This window comes from Babylonia areolata, chromosome 24, assembly GCF_041734735.1.
Source record: "Babylonia areolata isolate BAREFJ2019XMU chromosome 24, ASM4173473v1, whole genome shotgun sequence".
Taxonomy (NCBI): domain Eukaryota; kingdom Metazoa; phylum Mollusca; class Gastropoda; order Neogastropoda; family Buccinidae; genus Babylonia; species Babylonia areolata.
In genome coordinates, this window is record NC_134899.1 from 47841119 (window position 1) to 47868209 (window position 27091).

General features: G+C 40.1%; 1 protein-coding gene across 4 annotated transcripts in view; it reads left to right on the forward strand.

Moving 5' to 3' along the window:
- Window positions 1-9546: 9546 nt before the first annotated feature.
- LOC143298490 (RING finger protein 150-like) overlaps window positions 9547-27091 on the forward strand; it is a 128417-nt gene continuing 110872 nt past the window's right edge. For 3 of the 4 annotated variants that reach the window (XR_013057394.1, XR_013057395.1, XM_076611304.1), the window contains exon 1: window positions 9547-10284. Coding sequence is in view for 1 of the 4 variants with exons in the window: in XM_076611304.1 (XP_076467419.1) it covers window positions 9816-10284 (469 nt within the window). In the remaining 3 variants the exon portion in view is untranslated. The remainder of the gene's footprint in view (window positions 10285-27091) is intronic. The other variant, XR_013057396.1, reaches the window with a different exon arrangement.

Sequence of the window (27091 nt, forward strand, 5' to 3'; positions counted from 1 at the left end):
ATTTCTAGGCTACGTATCGCAGCTTCCACGGCACACACACACACACTCACACACACACACACACACAGATGAACACTTACTTGTACAAGCACACACACATACGCCCATATCCCCCACCCCCAACCCCACACACATATTGACAACTTCACGCTCCCAAACAACATTATCCTCCAACGGCTGAATCTGGAAACGGCTGAGCGGTGCGTATGCAGTGGTCTTCCTGTTTACAGCAGTTGCTGTTGTGGAAGGACTGCGTCAGTCCATTTTTTAATTTATTTGTTTTGCTATGGCAATGTGTCCGAGACGTTGGAATGTTGAAGAAATGCTTTAGGAAACTGAAATAAAGGTTTGGAGATCATTCATCCTTCACAGGTTTCTTCGGCAGCTTGCATAGACGATATGAAGCGTGGTCTTCAGAGACGAAATATATATCTCGTGCTTGCTGAAACACCCGAAGGCAAAGCAATGAAAATTATAAAACTTGAACAGTCTAGTTTCATTCCATTACGTTTATTCCGGGAGAGTAAAAACCGTGTTCTTAAATACGCCACTGCCGGGCCTGTGTTGTCTGACTGAGGCAGAATTGATGCCCAGTCCGTCCGTGAACAACACTGAAGCATGTGAAGCTGACATTGTTTTGTGCCAACACACACAAGCGCGCGCGTGCGCGCGCACGCACACACGTGAACGTGCACACACACGTACACACGCAAAAAAACAAAACAAAAACAAAACGCGTGTGCCAAGTTATAAATTGCGTGCACACACACACACACACACACCCACACACACACAGAAGAAAATTGTAGATCTGTAAATCAATGACAAAACCAAAGCACAATTTGATTCAAAAGATAAATTTTGTGTTTGAGGGCTCTTGAAAGTCATGATAGTGCTTCAGTTGTGTAAACTATGTGGCAGAGAAAGAGAGCAATAATTGCCATGTGCATAATTTATATATGTTATTAATTAAGTATCCATATTCTCATGAATACAATAAAATGATATAACATGATTATTAATCAGTCCTGAAATGGCATGTTATAGTGTGTCAGGCGCCTATGGTGGAAGTGTGGGATTTTCTCAAACACACTGTTCACTGATGGACCCCTCCTCCCCGTACCTCCCTACTCTTCTCCCCCCCACCTCCACACATTCCATGGCATCTATCCCCACCAACACCCCTCCCCATACCCTCTCTCCCTCGCCCCCCTTCCCTTGGCCAAGTGCAGAGGGAGCAAGTTATCAAGAAATACTAATAAGTAAAGATGGTATCTTCTCTGACCATTCTCTTCCTATGCGATCCCCTGCCCTTTTCCCTTCCATCACCCTCAACCCCCCCCCCCCCCCCGCCCCCCCCCGGCCCCCCTCCTTACCCCCCCATGTCGATCTCTGGCAGGATGGCATCTGCCTCAATGGTCACCACATGGTGTGGTGTGTTTATCATGAACTGTTTAGAACAGAAAATCAGGGCGATCTTTCCTCCTCCTACCCTTCCTCTTTTCATCACACCCCCCCTCCCCTCCCCTTCTCCTTGACAATGCTGGGTTCTGTGAGAAAAGTGTTGGATGTGCAAGTCTAGCACGGTTGGTCCCAGATTGGTCTGTTTACTTCAGCCAATTGGAAACGTTCTGTGTCAGAAGATAGTTTGCATATGGCGCCAGCTTGTGAAGAGGATAAAATGAATAGGCAAGTGGGGTTTCTTCCTTTTCCTTCCTTGAAGCAGGCCAGAGAGCTAGACGGTCAAGACAGTACCATGGGGGCTGTGAGTGTCACACTAGTATCTATTTTTCGGACTTAGTTGAATGCTTGATTTATGGTATACTTGGATTCTGTGACTAACACACTGGCTCAGTGGGATTGTGTCTGCTACATGAATATAAAGTGAACCCTGAAACGTTGGGGGCTGTGAGTAATGCTTGTACTGGTAATTTGCTTTGTTGACAATTTACTTTATGGTTTTTTGGAAACAGTTTGGAGTTTGTATAATTGTGATGTTATGTCACAAGAGTGTTGAGAGATCCTTTTTAGCTGATGTGGTATTTCACAGTTAATGTAACTGGAATATGTTGATGCAGATACCATGACTTGTGAGAGAGCATAGCCAGCATGTGTATGGCTTAATTGTATTTGAGGCTAGTGACTGAGGGAAAAGTGGTTAAAATACACAATGTAGCCAATACATGACTAAATGGAGTACTGGTTTAGGGTATTTGGGTATCCCCCTCCCCCTTTCCTGTTTCCTACAGGTTGATATTATGGTATGATGCTTGGACATCATGTTTGGGTTTACATGTTGTGCATCTTGGCTTACATAAATGATCATGTTCAGTAACATGTCAGTGGTGTGTCAATTGTTGACATACTGTGGGAACAATGTAAGCATTCAGTCACAAAGAAACACAGAGATTATGTGTGGGTTGCATCTGTGTAGAATGTTTTGGTTGTAACAGTTGGAGTTATTTTGAGGTTTGACATACCTATTTTGTATGTTAGGTGGTGATGTTTATATTCAAGGTGAACAAATCTACAGGCTAACTGTATGTTCATGTGTTTCCATGTGTGTGTGCACATGAGTGATAATGCAACATGGGGAACATGTGTGACTTGGTAGTTGTGATTACCATGTGCTGTAGTCATGTGTCATATGCCAGTGGGGTAACACATAGCTGTACGTGTTCAATAAGATTTGAGACTACTGACAGACAGTTCTATGTTGGTGCACACAGGTTGCTATATATTTGCCAGATTACTTGGTAACTATATGATTCCCATGTAAAAACTTTACCAGTGAGATACTTTGCAGAGACAAAGTACAGATTTGTTCAGTCTTAATGGAAACAGCTATTATTGTAATTTGTATGGTGATTTAACTGGAGTTAAACACTAGGAGTTTGTAATTGTCTGCCACATACTTGGTGCGACAGCTATTATTCTATGGTGGTTTAACAGGAGTTAAACACTGGGAGTTAGTATTTGTTAGTCATATATTTGGTGCACATTAACTTATGTGCCACTGATTGTTGATGGTAAGCTATATGAAGCTTGTTTTACATTTTTACATAGATCTCTTTGAGAAGAGAGTGTACGGCTAGACATTGAGTGTCAGAATGGAGAAAGGTTATCTGTGGAATTGTTTACTTGTCCAGACAACATAATTATGTTTCTGTTACATCAGTGCAATTATGTCTAGCATATGTTTTGGTATTGATTTAACCTGGGTTTTAATATTGTGTGTGTTCCAGGTGTGCTGTTAAGTTAGAGAAATAAACACCTCAATTCATCTTTCTAAAAGACCCTGCTGTGGTACGAGGAGAGAGTGGATTGAAGAGTTTTCCAATCCCTAAACATTTATATTGATCTGTTCTTTTGCAACTAATCTGTGCAACCTTTTAGGTGCAGGGTGAATGGTACACACTACTACCTGTTTTATTTATTCTCTGTCCACAAAGGCTACAGGAAGGGCAAAATTTTCTCCCTATCTTTCTTTTTTCCTTTTTTTTCACTATTCATATGACATTCTGAGAGAGGACAGGCTGAGAATAAGACCAATGTATGAGCCATTTACAAATTCAAAAAATGTTTTTGTTATTGCTCCTCCATAAGTACAGAAAACCTGTGATATTGTCATGAACACAAATATATGATGATTGACAAAGTTATTAACTAATCCATACCCAATGTCAAAGTAAATCATGCTAAAAAAAAAAAAAAAAGAAGAAGAAAAAAAAAAAAAGTAACAGTGAATGTCAAAAGTCCATTTTTTCCTCTGTGTACTATGAATTTGAGAAATGTCCAAGATAAGATTTAGGGAGCTTAATCAATATGTCTACTCAATTTTCAAAACTAAGTAAACATTTAATTTTAAACAATATATTATATCCATGAAAATACTGCAGACAGGCTTATTTGCTTATGATGTTAATGCTTGACTGATCTTGGCTGTTTTACAGTGGATGCAGTGCAGTGTGTCCTAAAACAGCTTTAAGCATTTCACACACACACACACACACACACACACACGCGCGCGCGCGCGCGCGCACGCACGCGTGCGCACACACACACACACACACACAGAGGCACAAACAGACATACACACACACACACACACACACACACACACACACCTCATCCTGTCATCCCTCTTTTGCCTCAGCCTCTCTCTCTCTCTCTCTCAACACACACACACACACACAGAGCTGTGCATATTTTTGATAATCATTATTATCACTATTGTGTCAAAGGAGAGAGGAGGGGGCGGTAAATTAAGACTTTTACATCCCCCAAGATAGAGGTACAGTTTGTGGTAAAACCAAAGCAAAACTGTCCATTTTGACAGAGATTCATCAGTCAGTCTTTAGAACTCCCTGGTGAAATGGGCTTTAGTTTGAAGATAATGTTGAGCAAATTTATTACCATTTTAACCCCCTCCTCACTTCTCCCTTTCACCACCAATCCCTGACTGTTAATTTTATTGTAGCATTAATGACAAAAGTTAGAACAATTATTGTTCCAAAGATTCCCTTTAAATACTACTCAGCTACACCAAGTGTGTTTGTGTGCATGCATGAGACAGACAGACAGACAGAGTGTGTGTGTAAGGTATATTTTATTTATTTTTTTATTGATATTTGCAATGTGTATTTTTATATCCAAAGTTTTCTTGTATGTCTTCATGTGCTGTTGTCTGTCATTAATAGTGTCATGCGCTATTGTATTTATGGATTGTTTCATGGGAATTACTTTGGTCACATTGGGTAGTTTGCACCTTATAAATGCTATAATTACTATTTTTATACTGCTACTACTACTTTTTTTTTTTTTTTTTAATCATTATTAGTATTATTATTATTGTCATTCTTCTTCTTATTATTATTATTATTAATGCTTTTATTATTATCTTTAAATTTTGTTGTTGTTGTTGTTATTCTCAAATTTGGGGAAATTAAGTAAAAGATTTAAATATCACTAACTCGGACACTTTGCAGCACCACTGTGAAATAAGCCAGCAGTAGCTTGGGTGTGAATTTTATCTGATTGTAAGTTTCAATGAAAACTGAGCTCCCTATTACATTAAAATGTATAGTGTTTGTAATATGCATGCATGCATGCATGCATGCGTGCGCGCATGTGTGTGTGTGTGTGTGTGTGAATGTGTGTGCGTGCGCACGCGCTCTAGTATCATTTATTCCTCTGTAGACAGCATGGTCAGTTCATTTAGGCATGATGATAAACTTTGATAAACTTTTCCTAGAATTGACTTTCATTGACATATCCCTAAAACTGGGCTAACATAATATTGTGTAATTAAAGTATTATCACTAATTTCAGAAACCAGGCTGATTAGACTATAGATAAAGACATACTTTATATTTTATTTTATAAATGTCCCGCTTACAGTAGCTTCAGTGACTTCCCAAAATTTGATGGGTCGTATCTGAAAGCTTGCTTCAGGAGAAAACTAACACCATGGTAAATGCTCAATGACAATTTCTATTTTACACACGTGTATTGGCTGAGTGCATAAAGTATTATTATCGATCGTCACTGCTTAGAAAGTTGACACATCCTCATTCGTCTTCTGTCATCTGTTTTTCAGGGATAAGGTCAGGGCCGATATTTAATAATAATGATAATAATAATGGATACTTATATAGCACACTATCCAGAAATCTGCTCTAGGTGCTTTACAAAAACGCTTTTGGTAATATAATACATCATGTCTATTTTACATACACACACCAAAATGTGACTACACACACACACACACACACACACACACACACACGCTGCATACATACATTTTAACAGACATGTGTATCTAACAGCTAGCTACCCTAACACATACGCACACATAGGCAGGCACAAACTTACATAAACACACGCACACACAATACACATTCATATACATGCATGTAGTTATGTACACATACATATGTATACACACATAGTCAAGCACAGCTAACGCAAAGGAAGTGGACCTGCCACAATTGAACTTATTGCTGAGGGAAAAGGTGAGTTTTGAGACGAGATTTAAAAGATGCGAGGGAATCAGAATGACGGAGGTTATCAGGGAGCTTGTTCCACGTCTTTGGTGATTGAAATCACAATATTTACTGCAGTAGTTTTTCAGTTTTGCTTAAGATGGGGTTATGGTCGTAACATGGCTTTTCTGTGCCCTCATAAAGCATTTCATTTATTTATTTTACTGTAGGAAGAACCATGTGCTGAACGGTGGTGACCACTGCCTACCGCATTTTCATCACTCTCTGTTCATGTTGTCAATGTAAACCGGAACGTGACTGCATATGGACTATTTATAGTAACGGCTATGGCAGCGCCCTTTAAACCGGGAAACGGCCTATCGTGAAGTTGTGGATATACAAAGATATATATATATATACACACCCGCACGTTCCAATATCCCGTTGCTCCAACTGTGTAGGCATGGGTACACTCACATACCTCATCCTCTACCCCCCCTCCCCCCGGCACCCCCACCTCCCCCTCACACACAAACATACGCACGTGCACAGAACTCTCCTGACACTTGTGTACACTTACACCCTTGCGCATGCACAAACGCACTCAAACACACAGACTCACACATACACACAAACACACACATACGCACACGCACAGAGGCTGCCACTGATTGGCCGAAATAGGGATGGGAAAAGATCTCTGATGCCAAGAACGTGGCGTCTAGTGTGTTGCTCAGTCTAATGTATTTGGAAAAGCCCACAGAGACTCTGTTCCGTTTTGGAGAAATTTGCGCAATGTTGGTTTGGAAATGATGCCGATATTTGTTTGATTTGCAAAGCATCGTCAGCGCTCTACCTTTCATGTTAGACTTGGCCGCTCCCTCTCTATGCTTTTATTTCTTTGAGGCGATCGATGGTGTAATGGCCTTGTACCTCAGTTCTTTTTGATATTCTTTGACTTTTCTGAGGATTTCCGATTTTCCAAGATGTAGGCCACTCATTGGCGTTGCGTTCCTAGGAAGTCTGTCAGCTCGCTTATTTCCCTTAACACCCTCATGTCCCGGGCAGTATGACCATGTGAGTTTTTTAACCTGCAAGTTGCGCATTGCCTTATGCCACTCTGGGCTTCCCATTCCGTTTTCAATTTTCTGTATGAGGTTCAATGAGTCGGTTAGAATCATGACATGTTGGTTTCCGGGTGTATGGATGAACGATAGCCACTGGAGGGCATGTGTCACAGCTTCAACTTCCATCGTTAGGCTGGAGGCAGCATTCTCTTCCCTAATTGTTTTTCCATTTTTTTTCGCAGTGAATCCCCAACCGGACTGGTCTTTGGTGACTGAGCCATCTGTGCATATGATGATGTCCTCTTCTTTACTGTTTTCTTTTATGAGTCGCTTCACTTCCGCATCAGTTTTGCCCTCTGGCCATTCCCGACAATGCCTTCCTAGAGTGGGTGAAATGGCTGTGTTGAATAGATGGTTGAGGTTTTCGGGGTTTTTCTCCCATTCTTTTGTTTCTTTCAGGTCTTGTAGTCGGCATACTAACTGGATTGTGTCTTCTGCTTGCCCCATCCATGATCTTCCTCGTCCTAGACGGTTGCCTTTTGGTTCTTTGACTGCGTCATGCAGTGGGTTTTGAGGGTTTTCTAATGCTTTGTAGTAGGTCTTAACCTGTTCTAACTTGTTTCTGGCCTGCACTGAAGGAAGGTCAAGGATCAGCCTCATAGCTTCATTTTGAACTCTTTCTAATTTTAGGACTGAGGTTGCTTTGAGATGGTGTTGTGAGCCAAAGTCCGTAGTCGATCACACTGAGGACGAGTGATTGGTATAGCAGGAAGAGGTGGCGTTGTTCACAACCTTTGGTTGCCATTGGTTTTAAGACTGAAAGGCACTTTTTACATTTGAGAACAGTATTTTCCGTATGTTTTCTGAAGGTCAGCTTCCTGTCAAAGTGTATTCCTAGGTAGCGTAGGCATTCAGTTTTCTCGATCTGAATCCCGTCGAATGACACAGGTGGTGGTGATTTGCTCGCAGTTCTGTTGTTGAGAGTGCACAGCAATGTTTGGGCTTTCGCTGGATTGATGGAAGATCCTGTGTCTTTGCACCATTGAGCAATATTGTTTAGTTGTTTCTGGACGGCTTTAGTTCTTTCCTGAGCATCTTTCGAAGTTTTGAAGACCAGGCCATCATCCGCAAGAGTAAGCACCTGAGCTATTCCATTGTTGTTTAAGTCTGCAAGGCCCTTCGTGTAGACATTATAGAGAACAGGAGAGAGCGGAGACCCTTGTGGCAGTCCCATGGATAGTTTAGAAGGTGCAGACATCCAATCGCTGCTGCTATCCATCTTGTCAGTGTCAAACTTACGGCTCCATACCTTAGTAGCAGCTCCATGAGGTTCGCAAACTGGACTTTACCGTAGGCATCTTCAAGGTCGATTGCTACTGCAAGTGTTTCTTCTTAGTTTTCTTTGAAATCCTTCATACACCTCATATGCAAAAGCAGCTGCATTTTCCCATGTGGACTTCTGTTCTGTAACAACCTTGATTTGAAGGGAGAATGTGCCTGTGTTCAAGATCCCTTGCAAGTTTCCTGGCTATCATGCGTTCCACGAGCCTTCCAGCAATGTTTTGCATGGTTAGGATCTCGGGTAGCCGCTTACCTGACGATGGTCCTTTCCTGGTTTTGGTATGGGTTTTAAGAAGCTGTGTGTCCAGTCCTCCGGCACATGTCCATTGTGGAAACTGTTTTGATATAGATTGAAAAGTTTGCTTCTGTCTTCTTCCGATAGCTCCTTCAGTTGATGTCCGAGTAGCGAACTTTGTCTGGGCCAGGAGCCGATTCTTTCTTGCATTTAGCTATTGCTTCGTTGTCATCATCGGGTCCAGTCTGCATAAGGGTTTGGTTTAACTCCTCAACATATTTCTTTTTCTCATCTAAGTTTCTTTGATCGCTCTGTTGTATGAAACGTTTGAGCAGGGCGGATCCTTTTTCTTCGTTTGTCTTAAGCTTGGTTCCGGCCGTCAGTGTCTAACATGTCTGGGGTTCAAGTGTTGTTGTGCACGTTTTCCCTTCCACTGCGACGATAAAATTGCCAGAACTCTGTCAATGTTGTGTCATAACTGAGTGCCTCGCAAAACTGTTTCCACTTGTCATTTTTGGCCTCTTGAGCAATGACTTCAAACTGTTTAGCTTTTTCTTTCATTTTTGTTTCAATATCTTTGTCTGGAGATGGTTTTGTTCTCTCTTTTTGCCAAAGTTTGACAGCCGCATGTTTTTATATCCAGGCTCTCTGTGTGTCGGTATTCCACCATGGGGGCTGAACAGTTTGCATCCTGTTCGGTGCCGTTCTTTTGTTTCTTCTGCGTCTTAATTTTTCGATGACGGTTGTCTCTTTGGTTTCATACTGAAATGGATCACGGGGTTTCATACAGGGTTTATCAGACAGATTGAATATTCAACGATGTCGAAGCAGACGTTAATTGTGAAAGGGGATGAAAACGAAAAATGCCAGTAAGAACCATCCCCCACACCCCATTTAACCTCGTTTAAAACTGTTTGAGATGGTTGTGAAACAAATTCTGAAGCAATCAGTTCAAGCGGGACGATGGTTGAATGTTTACAGAGGGCGCTGCAGTGCGACGTCAGTTCCCAAATAAGTATTGGGAAACAAAATAACGAGGGTGGAAAAGTACGCAGTCATACACATTGGAGCAAGTTTTAGGTACTTCTGGCTACTGTCCAAAGATGTGTAAAAACTGAAGACAGCATTTTTTAATAGACTGCTGATGTAAATTTCTCTGACAGAGGACAAAGCGAACGTGACAGAGATATGTCAGTGTCCGATAATCGGAAGCCACCACCATGGGCAGACGAATGGGTTCGATGTGCTTTTGTTGTGGCGCTGATATTGACACTCCCACCATGCAGTGGTGTTGGTGAGAGTGCGCAACAGGGAGATTCAGGCCCAGTTTCATTTTATTTGGCAGAAGTGAACTTCACCTACCGAGATCCAGTTACGAAGAAACAAATGAATGAAACGGCCGAAGGAAAATATGGAGCGGAAAGTTTGGTGGAAACGAAAACGGGCCAGGTGATGCACGTTCATGACAAAGAAAATAAATCACTTGGATGCAAAGAATACACAAACAAAATACCGCACGTCCCTTGGATTGCACTGATAGAAAGAGGTGGTTGCACCTTCACAGACAAAATTAAGATGGCGACTCAAACGTACAATGCAACAGCAGTAGTGGTATACAACCATGACGAGGAGGGCATCACTATCATGAAACATAAAGGTAAGAAAGCAAGTGATACTTAAAACATATAATAACAAAGTAAAGAAAATACCTGGGTGCTTGAAAAATGTATCAGATTTGAATGCAGATATGATTGATAAGTACCTGTGGCTGTGTAACATAAACACCAGTGCAAGTTGAGTTGAGAAAAAAAGAAGCATGTAACTTAGTAAGACTATCAGTTCCAGTGGCATGAACTGAAGAAGGCTGTGCATGTTGAAGAAAACATTTAAAAAGATAGGTCTACATATAATTGTTTGAAAAAGAAACAAACAATGTAATGCTTTTGAAAAGCATGAAAGGCATACAAGTTTTCAGATTATCAATGCAGCTGCTGTATTTTATGAAATGAAGTTGGTATAATAATGATGAAATGATAGATTTGTATAGTTCAGGAGGTGCTTGGATATGGATATTAACACAGTGCTAAGCTATATCATATATGTATGATGTATATAGGATAGGAATTATTAAACTCCAGTGTTTTGGCCCATGTAAGCTCACAAAATGGTGGTTTCATGCATTGTTTTGTGCATATATACACCATTGCTGGAAGTGTATTTTGAAGGTATGAAAACATTCTCTTGCATACACCTTTAGAGGAGTCTTGCATAAATTTTGATTACTGCCTATCAAAGTATCATACATAGTATCACTTTGTGTGAGGCTGCCTGCAGATAAGAACTCTATTCAAGTCTTGAAACTAATGAAAAAAGCAGTTCTAAAACACTGTAGGTCCTTGTTATTTTTTAATTGATTTTTTGTGTGGTTATAGTTGATTTAGGAAAATACCACAGTTTTCTAATTTGACAGTTTCAGGAAAATACCACAGTCTTCTAGTATATATATAACACAACAGCATGGACAAGTTTCCAGAAAGAAGGAAACTGGAAAAATTCAGTGTACACTCATGATCTGGAAAGAATTATTCAGTGTACAATTTTGATCAAAAGATTTAAAAGATACTGCATCACAAGTTTTGTAACCTAGATATTTACATTTAACTGCCATATTTGCTTTTTTTCTTCTTCAAAATTTCGCTTTCCTTTCCAATTGAATTGGTCCCTATGCAGAATTTTTACAAAGTATCATTTCAGCCAGTTCCGTAGTCTTCAGGAGACAGGAGAGCTGCTGCTTTCATTTTGGATTTTTTTCCCCATATAATGGGCCATTAGATAGAGAGCAATCCTTGTCAGGTTCTTCCTGGATTGAATGATGATTGACTCATTTCAATTTTGTACAGGTGACCGTAAAGAGGGTTCTAGATTTAAACTGAAAAATATACTGAGTTCTTTAAACATTTTACCCAAATAAAACACAAACAAACAAACAAACTATGACAAAAAACAACAACAAACAAACAAACAAAACACACACACACACACACACAAACCAAAACAAAAAAAACCCCAAAAAACTGCAACCAGCCAAACACAAGAGGCGAAGCCATGTTACCAATCATTTAATGTCAACGCTGACTTGTTGCTCAGCCAAATTGTTGCCAGCCCTAAAAAATCCAGTATTTCTTTCTCTCTCTCTCTCTCTCTTTTAAAATTTTTTTATAATAAATTAAGACATCTTGCTATGGTGCATATTCTTGAAGCTCTATCAGTCTGTGCACATTACAGTAGCACTAATAAAAGCATTCACTCAAAGAGTCAAACATCCTCACACAAACATACACATATTGACATACATAGGAAAGAGAGAACATTAAAAGAGATCATGTAATTGAGTAAATCAGATAATGTGTAATATATATATATATATATATATATATATATATATACTATATATATATATATATATACTATATATATATATATATATAGAGAGAGAGAGAGAGAGAGAGAGAGAGAGAGAAGAAAAAAGAAAAACAAACATATCAATCTGTCAGATATTCCAAATTTTCTGAACAATCACGTTCCTTCCTCCAGGGATAAGTTTTTTACATGTTGCCAGGGTCACTCTTAGTAGCTATTATGACCCAAGCACACCATGACGTACATGTGATGCAATTTCACTGTGCCAGGTTTCGCCCAGAGCCTAAAGAATTACAATTGTCTGTTTTCTTCTGCTGTCAAAAAATAAGTTCCTTAAAACTTAACTTACTGAATAACTCAATCAACAGTAGAGAAATAAAATGATAAATAATAACAATAATAAGAAAAATGAAATAAAAAACAATGATAAATAAATAAAGAAAATAAATAGATATTTAAAATAAATAAAGAAAAAGAAAATAAAGGGGGAGGGGGGGGGAGATAATCAAAAGAAGATTAATAATGATAATAATAATAATAATAGCATTAAAAAAAAGAAAAAGAAAAAAAAGAATGAATAAAAACCCCCCAAAAACAACAACAAAAAACAAATAGATAAGAATAAAAAAAATAAAAAAAAGAGGAGGGGTGTAGGGGGGTTACAATTTTAAACAATGAAATCGTTGAGAACAATGGGCTGTATTACAAAAAGAGATGCATCTAAAAAAAAGTACTGATGAGGGGAAAGAAAGGGGAAGGGTTGAATTTTACATCTATGATTAATTGATGAAAAAATGTAAAAAATAAATAAATAAATAAGATAAAAGAAAACAAAATAAACAACTGAATGAAATAGAATTGTAGGACATCCATCACCATAATCAGCACCAGCGTCACCTCCACACCCACAATCAGTAGTATTTGTAACTGTCATCGTTGTCGTCATCGTCGTCATTGTTGTCGTCGTAGTAGTGGTTGTTGTTGCTGTAATAGTCATGGAAGTGGTAGTAGTTGTGGTGGTGGTAGTAGTAGTCGTAGTCATTGTCGTTGTCGTTGTAGTAGTAGTAGTAGTTGTTTTCACACAAGTTAGCCTTCACACCATTCTGTCTCTGGAACTGATCCATCATCATTGTCAAACACAGCTTTCAGGTCGAAATAAATTCAGATATCCAGTTGTAGCATGTTGAGACCAAAAGGGTGGACTATCCTCATTTTCGTCATCCAGAACTGTTCCCTCTTGAGCCTTGGTTGTTTATTCTTCAGATGTACTTCTTCAATGGCCATGACCTTTATGTTGTCCTGCGTGTGACAAGGCTCGTGGAAGTGCATGGTGACCCACGTTCGCTTTGCTGAATTGTTCAGACCTATGTCAGACCTATGCTGGTATATTCTTTCCCGGAGAGAATTCTGGGTCTGACCCACATATTGCTTGTGTGCACAGATATTGCAGAACAGAACATATATTATGTTCCTGCTGTCACAGGTGAGTCTCTGCCTGATGTTAAATGACTTTTCTGTTTGTAAGCTTTTGAAGGTGCGGGATTCCAAAGATAAAACTAGAAATCAAATAATAATAACCACAATAATGTTGACAATCAGCAATGGAGTGAAGCAAGGCTGCGTATTAGCCCCTACACTCTTCGCGATCTTCTTCAGCATGATGCTGAGAGAAGCAAACGAGGATCTAGACGAGGGGATTTATATCAGATTCAGGACCGACGGCAGCGTATTCAACTTATGAAGGCTCATGGCCCACACGAAGACCTCAGAAGAAGCTATCCTGGACCTGCTCTTTGCAGACGACTGCGCCCTCCTGGCACATACAGAAGAAGCTCTGCGGGTCATCGTAGACCGTTTTTCTCAGGCAGCCAAGGCATTTGGTCTGACTGTAAGCCTGAAGAAAACTGAAGTCCTCCACCAAGAAGCACCGGGGACCGTGTACATTGCTCCCCACATAAGCATTGATGGCCATCCCCTTAACACGGTAGAGCAGTTCACCTACCTGGGCAGCGTCATATCGAATGACGCTACAGTGACCAACTGCCTCTCAAAGGCAAGCAGTGCATTTGGCCGCCTCCAGAAAAGAGTATGGAAAAACCACTCCTTGCAACTCTTCACAAAGATGCAAGTCTACCGAGCTGCTGTACTGTCAACACTGCTGTATGGATCAGAGGCATGGATGTTGTACCGGAAACAAAGTGGCTGGAGCAGTTCCATCACAGATGCCTTCAGTCTATCATGGGCATCAAGTGGAAGGACTACATAATAAACATAGAAGACCAAGAAAGAGCTCAACTGCAAAGTATCGAGTCAATGCTCATGCTAAAACAACTTTGCTGGGCAGGACACATCACCCGGATGCCTGACACTCACATGCCGAAAGCAGTATCCTATGGGGATTGGTCCAAGGCAAACGCAATACAGGCGCACCACAGAAAAGATTCAAGGACCAACTGAAGTAGCAACTGTACCAAGCGGACATCAACCCCAAGACATGGGAGCAGTCAGCATCAGATTGAGATAGCTGGAGATCTTCAACGCTCACGGGAACCCAACACTTTGAGGAAACCAGACGACTGAACATCCTGAAGAAAAGAAGGAGAAGGCAAGACCCAGGTCCGCAGCCCAGCAATGCAGGCCAGATCTACACCTGCCCACAATGCCACAGACTCTGCAGATCACGGATTGGACTAATTAGTCATGAAAAGGCATGCCGCCCATCCCTGGTGGGAACTTCCCACTGATCTTCTTAAGTGAAGAGCCAGCCATCATCATCACAGACACACACACACACACACACACACACACACACACGTATGTGTGTATGCTACCTGCTGGTGGTATATCATAGAGCATTGTCTTGATTCCTTAGTGCCAGACTTTGATTGTAATGTTATTGTACAGCAGGTGGACATGCTTGAAAAAACAGTGGAGACAATATCCTCAGCACATAGTATTAAAGAAACAAGGAAAAGATTTTGGGCACTTTTGTGCTTCTGAATTTCAAATGTTTGCAGTTACTTGAATGAGGAGAAAAAGACAAGACAAGACCAGACAAATGGTTTATTGTACATCGGCCTCAGGCCTGAGGGGAGAGAGAGAGAGAGAGAGAGTAATAAAATAACAATACCAGGGGTACTTGGATGCTGTATTGGAAGACTTGTTTCCTTTCAACCTTTTTATGCTTCAGCACTGATATGGACCATGCATTGGTATAGCTGGATGTCTGTACTTTAGAACTGGTATAATAATAATGAAGTATAAACAAGAAAAAAGTTACATAAAGTGATGCATACATATTAACTTTGACTTCAAGTTGGCAAAAAAACACACCTGAAAAATGTCTAAAAGGATAAAAAAAAAAATTGCGTTAATGGAGCTCATTATCCCCGATCGTCTTGAATAAAGCATTTCTTTTTCATATTATAATAATCATATCAAAAGCTGCCATTTATCAAAATAAATGATTAATATTTGCTGTCTTGTAAGTCTACAGTCTTTCCTGAACCTGAAAATTTCATAAATGTTTATGTAGATGCTATAGTTCTTGAGTTACAGTCGTTTTAGTAATGCTACCATCAAAACTGCAGGATCGGACATGCAGAAAATAAGCATTTTCCCCAGAATTTATTACACTGGCATTCAGCCAATAACAAGTGAAAAAAATCTTAGGTATTCTGTGTACTATATAGATCATATATGAAGAGTTTTGACTATGAGAATGTATGAGTTGCAATTCTACATGGGTTCCAAAATGCCATTTTGTGAGAATCGCTAAAATTGCCAATTTTTTTTTAAACATTCAGAACTGTATATCTCTAAACCTATTTCAGATATTGCTTTGAAATTTGGTGTGGCTTCTTACTTTATTGCACTCTTTCATGCTTGCAAGTATGAGGCTTCTGCTATGAACTTGAAAATTTGGCCGGGCCTACCTAATATATGGGATAAATAAACTGGCAATATGAATAAAATAAAGGGTCTTATTTATAGGTCAACAACTCTGGTTTCTATGCCATACAAAACACTGTCTAATATCAGTTACTTTCCAACATTTGATCATAAATTGCAGCTAATGATAGAACATTATATTTTTATTGGAAAGTAGATTCACTTACATGCAGTCACCATGGCATGATATTTTAATTTTTTTTTAAAAGTCTGCTTACAAATATTTGATTGAAGTTGCTGCCAACATTTGTAAATAGTATGGAAAAATAATGTGCATGCACACACACATACACACACACAACACACACACATAAACAGTCACAACACAACACACATATGCATGTGTGTGCATGCACACACCTGCACCCACACTCACTCACTCTGTCCTCATGCACACACATATGTATTACAATCAGTGTCAGGATCTCACTGAGACAGAGATTCACTGTGCATGGTTAATGTTTTACGGTTACCTTAACAAATTAAACCGAATATTAAACAGATTGAATAAGTTGAGAAGTTAAACACACAAATGTTTGCTTGTTTCTTAACAATATTAAGGAGTTTGAATGAATATATATATTTTTATATGAAATACATTTTGTGTATTCAAAATCTTGTAGAATTCAGAGAGAGAACAAACATAAGTGTGCAACAATTGTGTGTGTGTTAGTGTGTGTTTGGTGTGCAAACATTTGTAACCTTGGATGAAGAACATGTGAAGTCTTGTCTGGTCTCCTGTGTGTGTGTGTGTGTGTGTGTGTGTGTTGTTGGGTTATTAGTGTGCAAAGTATGTGATTTTTTTGATTTTTTTTTAATAGTTCTTCCCCATATTTTGTTTAGAATGTGTGTGTCTGTGTGTCAGTGTGTCTGTGTGAACACCGGCATATGTGAGGATAGCTCTAAAAAGTGATAGAACTTGAGAATGGGTGAGAGAGGGAAATGGAAAAAGAGAGTAAATTGTTTGGCATCCTAGAATTTCTTAAATGATTGGAAAAGCACAATATCTGGTATGATCTCAACCAAGGGCATCAGTAGGTAATCGGAAATCAATCAAATTTTACTAATAATGTCAGTCTAAATACTTGTTATCTGAGTATTCTCATTGAATTAGTTTGCATGACTGATGAAATTCTCAAAATGTGACTGAGTTGATGTTTAGAGTACTGTCCAGCAGGGTGTCAGTAGTGGATGTAGTTTGCTGTGTCATTGTTGTGCAGGGCGTAGTCCGCTACTGTTGCAGTAGTTGAGCCAGTGGGATGATGACAGACTGGTCAGTTTTGAGGAAGGAAGCTGACTGACTTGACCACTGGTTGCTGTCTCCGTTGTTGATGCCTGAACACCTAGTGAGTTGTTATCAGCAAGCGTCATCTGCTGCTTCTTGTATGAGTGACTGCCCTTTGGTGATCGCATTCCTGGGGTAAATGACGTCAGCTATGCCCTGTTTCACAACACTCTCTCCATCTTTAACATTTTCCTCTTCTGGGGGAAGCAGCAGACGTCCGGGTGGTCCTCACCAGCTGGTTGGCACGGGCGCCATTTGAACTTATTGGAAGAGCCGGAGGGCAATGGAGGCAAAGACTTCCAGTAGCTCTTCAGATTGCAGCATTTTTGTTGGAAAGCCTCCAACTCCAGCAGCATGGTGTTGGTGTTGGGATCACAGAAGGAGGCACAGGTCCCAATCAAATGGACCACATTTCCAGCTGGCATGAAGGCACAATATGATGATGCGACTAAGCTAGGGCCAGCATGAATCCACATGGCCTGGATGGTGTGATCCAAGTGGAAATGTGCATCAGAGGCTCATGGTTGGTCATTGTCCGTTCCTTCTAAGCAGGCTGAAGGGCTGGCATAATGTGCACGCTGGGATTCTTGTCTGGGCGGCTTTCCAATAGATGGGTGGGACCACTGCCAAGGTCAGAGGATGTAGACTGTAGGTGTCCTCGACCTGCTTACCTAGGTAACATGACATAGCAGCCATTGGAGCTTGTTGACTCTGTGATGCTGTTGTCAGCATCCATCAACAGGCCCTGCCACTCTATAAATTGCACCCATTCAGTGAGCCTTCCTGGACACGACAGCCACACCACTGCCTGCTCTAGCGTCCTCCCTCAGTTCTAAGTTTTCTGGCAGTATTGGATCCAGTTGCTTGTTTAAAGACTATGAGCACGTGGTGTTCCAAGGTGTGGTCTTCATGCTCACCACCCTCACATTCTGGCTCCCAGCACCTCCTTGGATAATGACTGCTAGAGGAGGCATGAGTTGATTTCCAGCAGTAACCACTTGCATGCTTGTCACTGTGGTAGACACTTTCCTGCTGCCTAGTCCAGATGTTGAAGTTTTGGATAGTGTCTTTGGCAGCTCCTCTAGGACGTATGCCCAGATGATTCTTCTGTGTCTTTTTGTGCCCAGTATCTCAACTGGAAAATCATTGTGGGGCACCTGCGACCAATTGAAGCAGAAGCCTGCTTGTTTGAGCACTGAGACTCAGGGGCAGGGTGCGCTGGTGCCCCTGTTCAGGGACGGTCAGTCGCAGCCGACTTACTGCAGAGCCCAGTGTATCCTTGCCATGCCATCTTTCTTCTGAACTTCATTGTTTCCCACATCCTTTTGTCTTGGTGGACCTGGGATCCATAACTCTTGGCTCTGGGGATCACTGGTTTCTGTTTATTGACTGGCATTCACCCTTGGATGATGATGCTGAAACTAGCACCATCTGGCTTCTGTCCATTTGTCTGTGGATTTGATGTGCCATGGACACTTAGGGGAGCCTGAGTGCTGCATCTTTGACACATCTTCTTGTTATAAGCCTACCTGGTTGGTGCAGGTAGCACTGTCCAAATGTCCATCAGTGTCTTCCCCTGAAAGAGCGTGGGTTAGTATCTTTCTTGGAAATCCAGAGGGACACTTATGTCCTGCTGTACGGTTCACCATAGGGATGGTCTGTGCCTGTTGCCGCTCAGGAGTACTGGTCAATGGTACCTCTCCCAGTTGTACCACAGGACTATTGGATGTGTTATTAGAACACACCTGGGCACCTGAAACTTTGTCAAAACATTAGTTGAAATAACATGATTTAAGTAAGGGACATGGGTTACCCACTAGCGCTCTAGTGTGGGGTTTTGTTTTGTCCATTTGATGGGTCACTGGTTGAATAACATTTCACTAGTGCACCAAGCCTCAGAGCTTTGCTAAATCTAGGGTGCCTTTTTGCATCGCTCCCTGTAACCAGAGTTCGATCTGAAGTAATCAAACCCTTTGGAGAGCTGCTCAGTCACCTTGCACCTTTTAAATACTTTTGTTTCGATAAGATTGTTTTGGTTTGTTTTTTTATTGCTGGAGAGCCTTCCAAATGCCTTTTAAACCATATTTTTGATTCAGCTTCAAACTGTACACTGTCATTTAGACACTTCAGACACAATCCTTTCAATGGGTCTTCAGGTTAAGGAGGCTTTACCCCCTAACCCTGCTAAGTTTCGTGAATAAAAAAGAGGGGAAAAAAAAAGTGATTTTTTGTGTGTGTGTGTGTGTGTGTGTGAAAATGTTCTAAGATTTTTTGTGCCATTTTCAGATGTGCAGTGTCTTTTTCAATTCTTTAGCGAAATTTGGTATCAACTGAATAAATGTTTCCAGAGAAAATGAGAATGTTAAAGTTTACTACGGACACCCCCCCACACACCCCCACACAACCAAAACAACAGCATTTAACATAGACTCACTTTGTTTACACAGGTGAGTCAGTTATAAAACGACTGCAATTAAACTGTATGTCTTTAGTCAAAAGTGCTAAGTTTTGTGAACAAAAAAGAAATATGTAACAATATCTTTTTGTGAAAATATTTAAACATTGTTTGTGCCTTTCCAAGATATGCCGTTTCATTATAATTAGCGTGGAAAGAACTGATCTTTTTCTGTTTTTAATCTTCACTGTACGTACTATAAATTTTTGCACGCCCTACCAGCTGGGGAAAATTGACCCATGCTTTTAAAGAAGAACCCTTGCACGGCATACACACTGGGGAATTATTGACCCATAGAGGAAGGTGGCAGAATGGTTAAGACGCTCAGCTGCCAATACAGAGAGTCCGTGAGGGTGTGGGTTCGAATCCCGCTCTCGCCCTTTCTCCTAAGTTTGACTGGAAAATCAAACTGAGCGTCTAGTCTTTCGGATGAGACGATAAACCGAGGTCCCGTGTGCAGCACGCACTTGGCGCACTGAAAAAGAACCCATGGCAACGAGAGTGTTGTCCTCTGGCGAAATTACGTAAAATGAAATCCACTTTCATAGGTACACAAATATGTAAGCATGCACTCAAGGCCTGACTAAGCGCGTTGGGTTATGCTGCTGGTCAGGCATCTGCTCAACAGATGTGGTGTAGCGTGTATGGATTTGTCCGAACGCAGTGACGCCTCCTTGAGAAAGTGAAACTGAAACTGACCCATAGCCATTTATTTAGTGAAACTCACACAGCATACATACTGGGGCAAAATGTACCCACATCTTTTATCCTTTCCCCAACCATCACTGCGAAGGCTGCACAGCACAGCAAGCAGCTGGCTGCTATCAGCGTTGATGACATCTTTGATAAACTTGTAGGCTAGGAAATTTAGATTAAAATTTGCGTCAGGCCAACAAAACTGTTCTTTTTACGTTAGAATAAATCATACTGATCACACTGAGTGATATAAAGTGCACGTAAAAGAACCCATGGCAACAAAAGGGTTGTTTCTGGCAAAATTCTGTAGGAAAATCCACTTCGATAGGAAAAAACAAAACTGCATGCAGGAAAAAAAACAAAAAAATGGGTGGCGCAGTAGTGTAGTGACGTGCTCTCCCTGAGGAGAGCAGCCCGAATTTCACACAGAGAAATCTGTTGTGATAAAAAGAATCACAAATAAAAGTTTACCACTATATGGGGACAGGAACAGAATTAGATTTTGATTTTTAATGTCCAGAATCGTATGTTTTTATTACTTCTGCCCATGTGAGAGCGCCTTACAAAGAGTCACAAGGCAAGAACATGCGACTGTTAAGCAAGCGTGGTATGAGGGGTCACCAGAGGAAAGCGTCCAGCGCGGCACAGTACTTGTGACTGACTGCTGCCGTGCTGATCCTGCTCTGTGGGCAGGTCACTGCGGCAGACAACAGATTCTGAACAGAAAGCTAGTAAGAGAGCTTTTTGGGGTCAAAAGGAAACAGACATTTTCAATTTAATGTATTTTATACTAGATTGGTAGAAGATGCAAATTCGTTTTTATGAATGTTTTCAAGTTTCTTACCATTCATGACATATAAAGAATGAAATTGGTATTATACTGACTGCAAAGGTGAATTTACAAAGGCAGCACGGGATCATTCAGTTTGTAAGTACAATTTTGTTGACAGTTAACACAATGCACAACTTGGATATACTTCATGCTCTGCTTATTAACGTGTAGAATATAAATATCTAAATATGTGTTAACCAGGTTTGTTTCAATGAACATTATCGACGCTCTGTCCAGACTATTAAGTCAGAAAGTATGGAAGGCAGGTGATGGCAAAATTGAACATCATGTCTTGATGTGAAAAGAACGGCTTGAAATACATATTTTTCTTTGGAAATAAACCGGTATTTGCAAATGTGACTCTTGAACCCTGGCGCAGTGATGTCAATTTAGTGTGGGATATAAATAATAATAATAATAATGATAATAATAATAACAATGAATCATTGTTATCATTTGTTAATGATTATGTAAAACTTTGTTGTAACATGTGTAACATTGAATCCAAGTTACCTAAACACAGATGTTTGAATTACTGGATTTATAATAATGATAGTAATGAATCTATCATGCAATCCATAGCCCATGCAATGAAATCAAACAAAGTATGTGCAAAATTATGTATTTTATTAATGATTACCTATAACCTTATGACATATGTAACATGGAACACAAAATACCTAAAGTAACTTCCCCACCCTGGATGATTTTATTATTTTCAGAAACACTGCAGGCACTCCATTTTCACATCAGTTCTCCCCAGTGTTTAACTGTTTAAAGTACTACTGTTCATCTTATTATGAAATGGGAATTGTATAATTTATATCACTTGACAAAAGTTTTCCTCTTTATCTGAAGAATTGTGTCTAAACTTAATCGGATTAGAGGAAAATGCATAAACAAACCACAACAATGATGAAATTAACATACAGTTTATTTTCAAACATTATAGGAACCATGGGGTGTGAATGAACATATCAGAGATTTCTGTGTAACATATGTACATTTCACACACGGTTGGAAACAACACATTCTCTGAATCTGATTTCAAACACACACGATTGAGGGATGTTTGTCAAACCGATTTATGATTTCCTGTGATGAATCCGCATGATTTATATGAAAACAGTTCTAATTTTGTTTACATGTATATTTTTATTGGGTCCTTCACATACACAGAAGTAACACAGAAAAGCAGAACCCAAAATTAATATGTGATGTCAGGTGCATTTAAATAGTTGAATAGACATTTTTACCAGAAAATGAGTATGTGCTGTCGAAGATAGATGTGTTGACCACCTGTTGCAAGTAGAGAACGTGTAGTGTATTCATGAATGTGCTTGCCTTGAATGAATAAAAAAACATGTCAAGAGGAACGGGTTGTCTACATCTGTCATGTGGGTTTTTTGCTTAATATTTCAAACTTAAAATACCATTTTTATTGATGATCAATGTTTTATTATCACAACAAATGAATATAGATCAGGTCTGTGTGTACTGGATTTTAATAATGTTTGCGCTGATTTGTTTCTGACCATTTCATGTTTAGACACATTGCCATGTCACAAAATGGCGCCAAAATTTTGGATGTTTTAAATTATTTTCAACACATTTAAGACACGAGAACAAAACAGATTCTCATAAAATTGTTACAGATATTTCTCTATTCAATTGCAATCCTGATAACATGTGAAACATTTGAATAATCATTGTAAACACATATTTATATTGAATTAGACTGAGAGACCCCATTTCTAACAAAGTTCTGGAGTCTGACCCATTTTCATCTTCCAGGTGGTCTTTGCTCTTCATAACTATCAGATACACTTCATTTTGCCACCTTCATACTCCAGCCAGATGCATTTTCTTTCCCACGGTAAAACGACGTGTCTACTGTGCCAGGGTTTGTGAGTCACATTTCCAAACACCAGTTCATTTCCAAAGAAAAATATGTATTTCATTCCGTTCTTTTTACATCAAGACATGATGTTGGTCGATTTTGCCATCATCTACCTTCCTTGCTTTCTGATTTAATTGTCTGGACAGTGCTCCGACAACATTCATTGAAACAAACCTGGTTAACGCGTATTTAGGTATTTATATTCTACACGGTAATAAGCAGAGCATGAAGTATATCCAAGTTGTGCATTTCGTTAAATGTCAACAAAATTGTACTTACAAACTAAATGATCTTGTGCTGCCTTCGTAAATTCACCTTTGCAGTTGGTATAATACCGATTTCATTCTTTATGATATGTCATGACTGGTAAGAAACTGTAAAACATTCATAAAAGCAAATTTGCGTCTTCTACCAATCTAGTATAATACATAAACTTGAAAATGTTTGTTTCCTTTTGACCTGAAAGAGTTTTCTTATTTTCTGTACGGTATCTGTCATCTGCCGCAGTTTCCTAATAATGGAGGTATAGAACAGCATCAGCGTGATAACAGTCAGTCACAAGTACTTTACCACGCTAAACGCTTTCCTCTGGCGACCCCTTATACTGCACTTGCGTAACCCTGGCTTTCTCTTGCCTTACGACTCTTTTTAAGGCACTCATGGCCAGAAGTGTGAACAATGATTAATAAAAATCAAAATCTAATTATGTTCCTGCCCACCTACAGCGGTAAACTTTATATCAGTGTGATCAGTATGATTGATTCTATTTTATCATGAAAAGAACGGTTTTGTTGCACACATTTTGACCATTTTTGTATCTGCCCTGGACTATTGGTGGTTGGCTGGTCCCCGTCTTGTTTTCAGTTATGTGTGGCTTAGTCTACTGAAACTAATTTTTCAATGAAAATCGCTGCAATATAATTTTTTTTTTCTTCTCATAGGTTAGAATAAAGCCATCTATAACAAGAAAAATACTCTAGGATGTACAAAAGTTTGGCAAGTGGTCATAATTAACAAAGTAAGTTTTCGAATGCTGTGATTTGCTAAAATAATGACCGCTCTGGTACACCATATAACTTATGGCAAGCGCACCAGCCGCAGTAGAGATATTGAGGTGTTGACACGGCGTGTGAACGCCGGCGTCCGCTACCCAGAAAAGCGTAGTTTTTATCTTGGCATTGCGCTTGCCGCGATACACCGACAGACATACACTCACTGGTGACCGACCCTGAAAAACTTTGACCGACCAAGAAAATCAAAATCCCGCAGATCTCCCCGAAGAAGAAAACTGAACAGGAGGTAAGAGTAACATGCTTGCTTGAATGATTTCATTCATATATGCAAATGAAATATGACACAGTTTGCCATAAAACACATTAATTTTATGGAATTATATTTTGATATCTCGATAAGGTGATTATTATGAAATTGTTAAAAGTTAGCAGGAATGCTTTAATCATGTTTCACTTATAACATTTGTTGTTGGAGTTCTGGGTTTATTATCTTTATCAGCTTGAATTTGGAAATTATGATAAAAGCTGATTATTTTTCCTTGCGAACTTTTAAAACTGTGATTATTATTCTGGCTAATGGATGCATGCATGCATGTGTTTGTGTTTGTGAATTATAAATATGATGACACATAAGGTAAATACCACCATTCATTTTAACTGAAGAAGTGAAAGGGCAATAAGGTGTTCTGTACTCTGTGTGTTACAGGTGAAAGAGGAGCAAAGTGCATCATGTGCTAAGAATTCCATGATGACAGTCAACCAACAGTGAAATTAGGTGAGACGGGATCTAAGACTGTCAGTCGGAAAAGCGCACAGTGTGGTGACATTTTAAAGTGTGCAGGGCATAGATTATGTACAAAAGGCTGGCTTGTCTACAAATGCAAAAACAATTAGGATATATCCAGAGATGAAGCATAACGCCTGTACATATGGCCATCCAGACGAGTTTCAGCCTGCCTATGATCCAAGGATCCACTGTCTGTTTTGTGGTATCCCTGCTAATGTCCATAATCAGAGAAAAATACATAAAGCCTTCCCAGTAAAAACCAAGATGACAACAGGGCAAAAACAGTCTCTGGCAGAATGTGGTCAGCAAGTAGGGAGGACCTTTTTGCATGGGATGCTGTGTACCTTGATGCCTGCAGTGCCAGCCTCAGAACATAGGAACATTCCTGCTTGATTTACTGACGCAAAAACCTAAACTGTCCCGGTCCTTTGAGGATCATTAACAGGCCAGGTTGGACACTTTCCTCAAAATATGTCAACATTTGGAGGTAAATAATGATGAACAAGCTACATTATCTGATCTTGTATCCAAAACACGGTAACCCGCAGAACAGCTTCTTGGAAGATCCTCAGCCTGCAGTTTGACACCCCGCAGACAAAAGATTCAGAGGCGAAGTTTTTCAGAATCGAAAGAGCGGCAAAACTTAACAAAAATGATACAAAATACAGGTTTTGCCACCAGTGAAGTGTATTGGCAAACCTTGTGAACAAGCTAAAACTCATAACTGTGCTTTGTGATGTTTGTGGCAAATGGACACCCAACACTTCACAGCCCAATTGATGCAGATGCCCTAATCGTTGAAAATGTTGAAACTGTCATCAGACATATAGCTGATCATCCTGTTGAAACTGCCGTCAGACATACAGCTGATCATCCTGGTGTGGTCATTGGAAAAGACACCAACCTGCTGATTTGCTCTGACACCATGTCAGCCCAATTCTTCAGATCAGGTTTAAAGTCAAAGAAAAAGAAACAGTGAGCCTGGTCATCCAGAGGCTACAGCAGGCACTTGGAGAGGATATATGCCATGGATTACTGTTTGTGCATGCCATCACAGGATAATTATGTTCAAACCCAAGGTTGTCTGGGATGGAAAAAGGCATACCCACACTAAGGGAGCTGAAGGCAGAAAACATCTTTCAGGAAGCTGCTGAAGTGTATTCCAAACAGTGGAAGAGGTGGTGTCTGCAGGCAAGATTGTCATCATCTTGTACTACGGAAAGTGGGTCTAATCACCCAGCTTTGTACAGATCCACTCTCTGCCACCAACCACTGATGCCAGCAAGTATCACAATATGTGGTCATATCTTCAAGTACCGCAGTGGGTGCACTGTGACTGTAACCTGAATCCAGAGGGCAAGGGATATTGTAAAAATGACGACCATCTTGAGCCTTTCATGGCTGACCCGCCACCTGCTCCAGACACATTTCTTTAAGTAGTTGGATACAGCTGCCAGTCAGACTGTAAGTCAAGGTGGTGGAGCAACAAGAAACATGGACTGGCCTGCTCTGTTACATGTGGTAACTGCCGCAGTGTTACCTGTGCAAACTCCTGTGATTATCTTTGGAGGAGGTGACCGAGGAATACCAGGGCAAACTGATCTTGTGCTTACTGGTGACTGGCACACAAATAAGCCTTTTACTGTTGTGATTTATGTTATGAATATGATTTGATGACAGATTTGAACATGATTTTTCAAGACTTTTCCAACGAGGTGCAACTTCTGCATGCTCCCGCAAGAATTTGTAAAGTAGCTAATTTGTACAAGGTATTGTGTAATGTGACCTAATTTTCAGCTTGTAGGACAGTGACCCGTGGGTCCTAGGGTTTATTTTCAGATTCTACAAACCATGTAGAGTAATATTCCGCAAAAGAAAATATATTGTACCAAACTCTCCTGTGATATCTTGGAGGAGCTGTTCCTGTAATAATTTGTAAAATAGGTCATTTGTAAAAGGTATCACGTATTGTGAGCCAATTTTCAGCTGGTAGGACAGTGACCTGTGCATCCTAGGGTTGATTTTCAGATTCTACAAACCATGTAGAGTATTATTCAGCAAAAGGAAAATATATTGCAGCAAACTCTCCTGTGATTATCTTTGGAGAAGCTGACTGAGGAATACT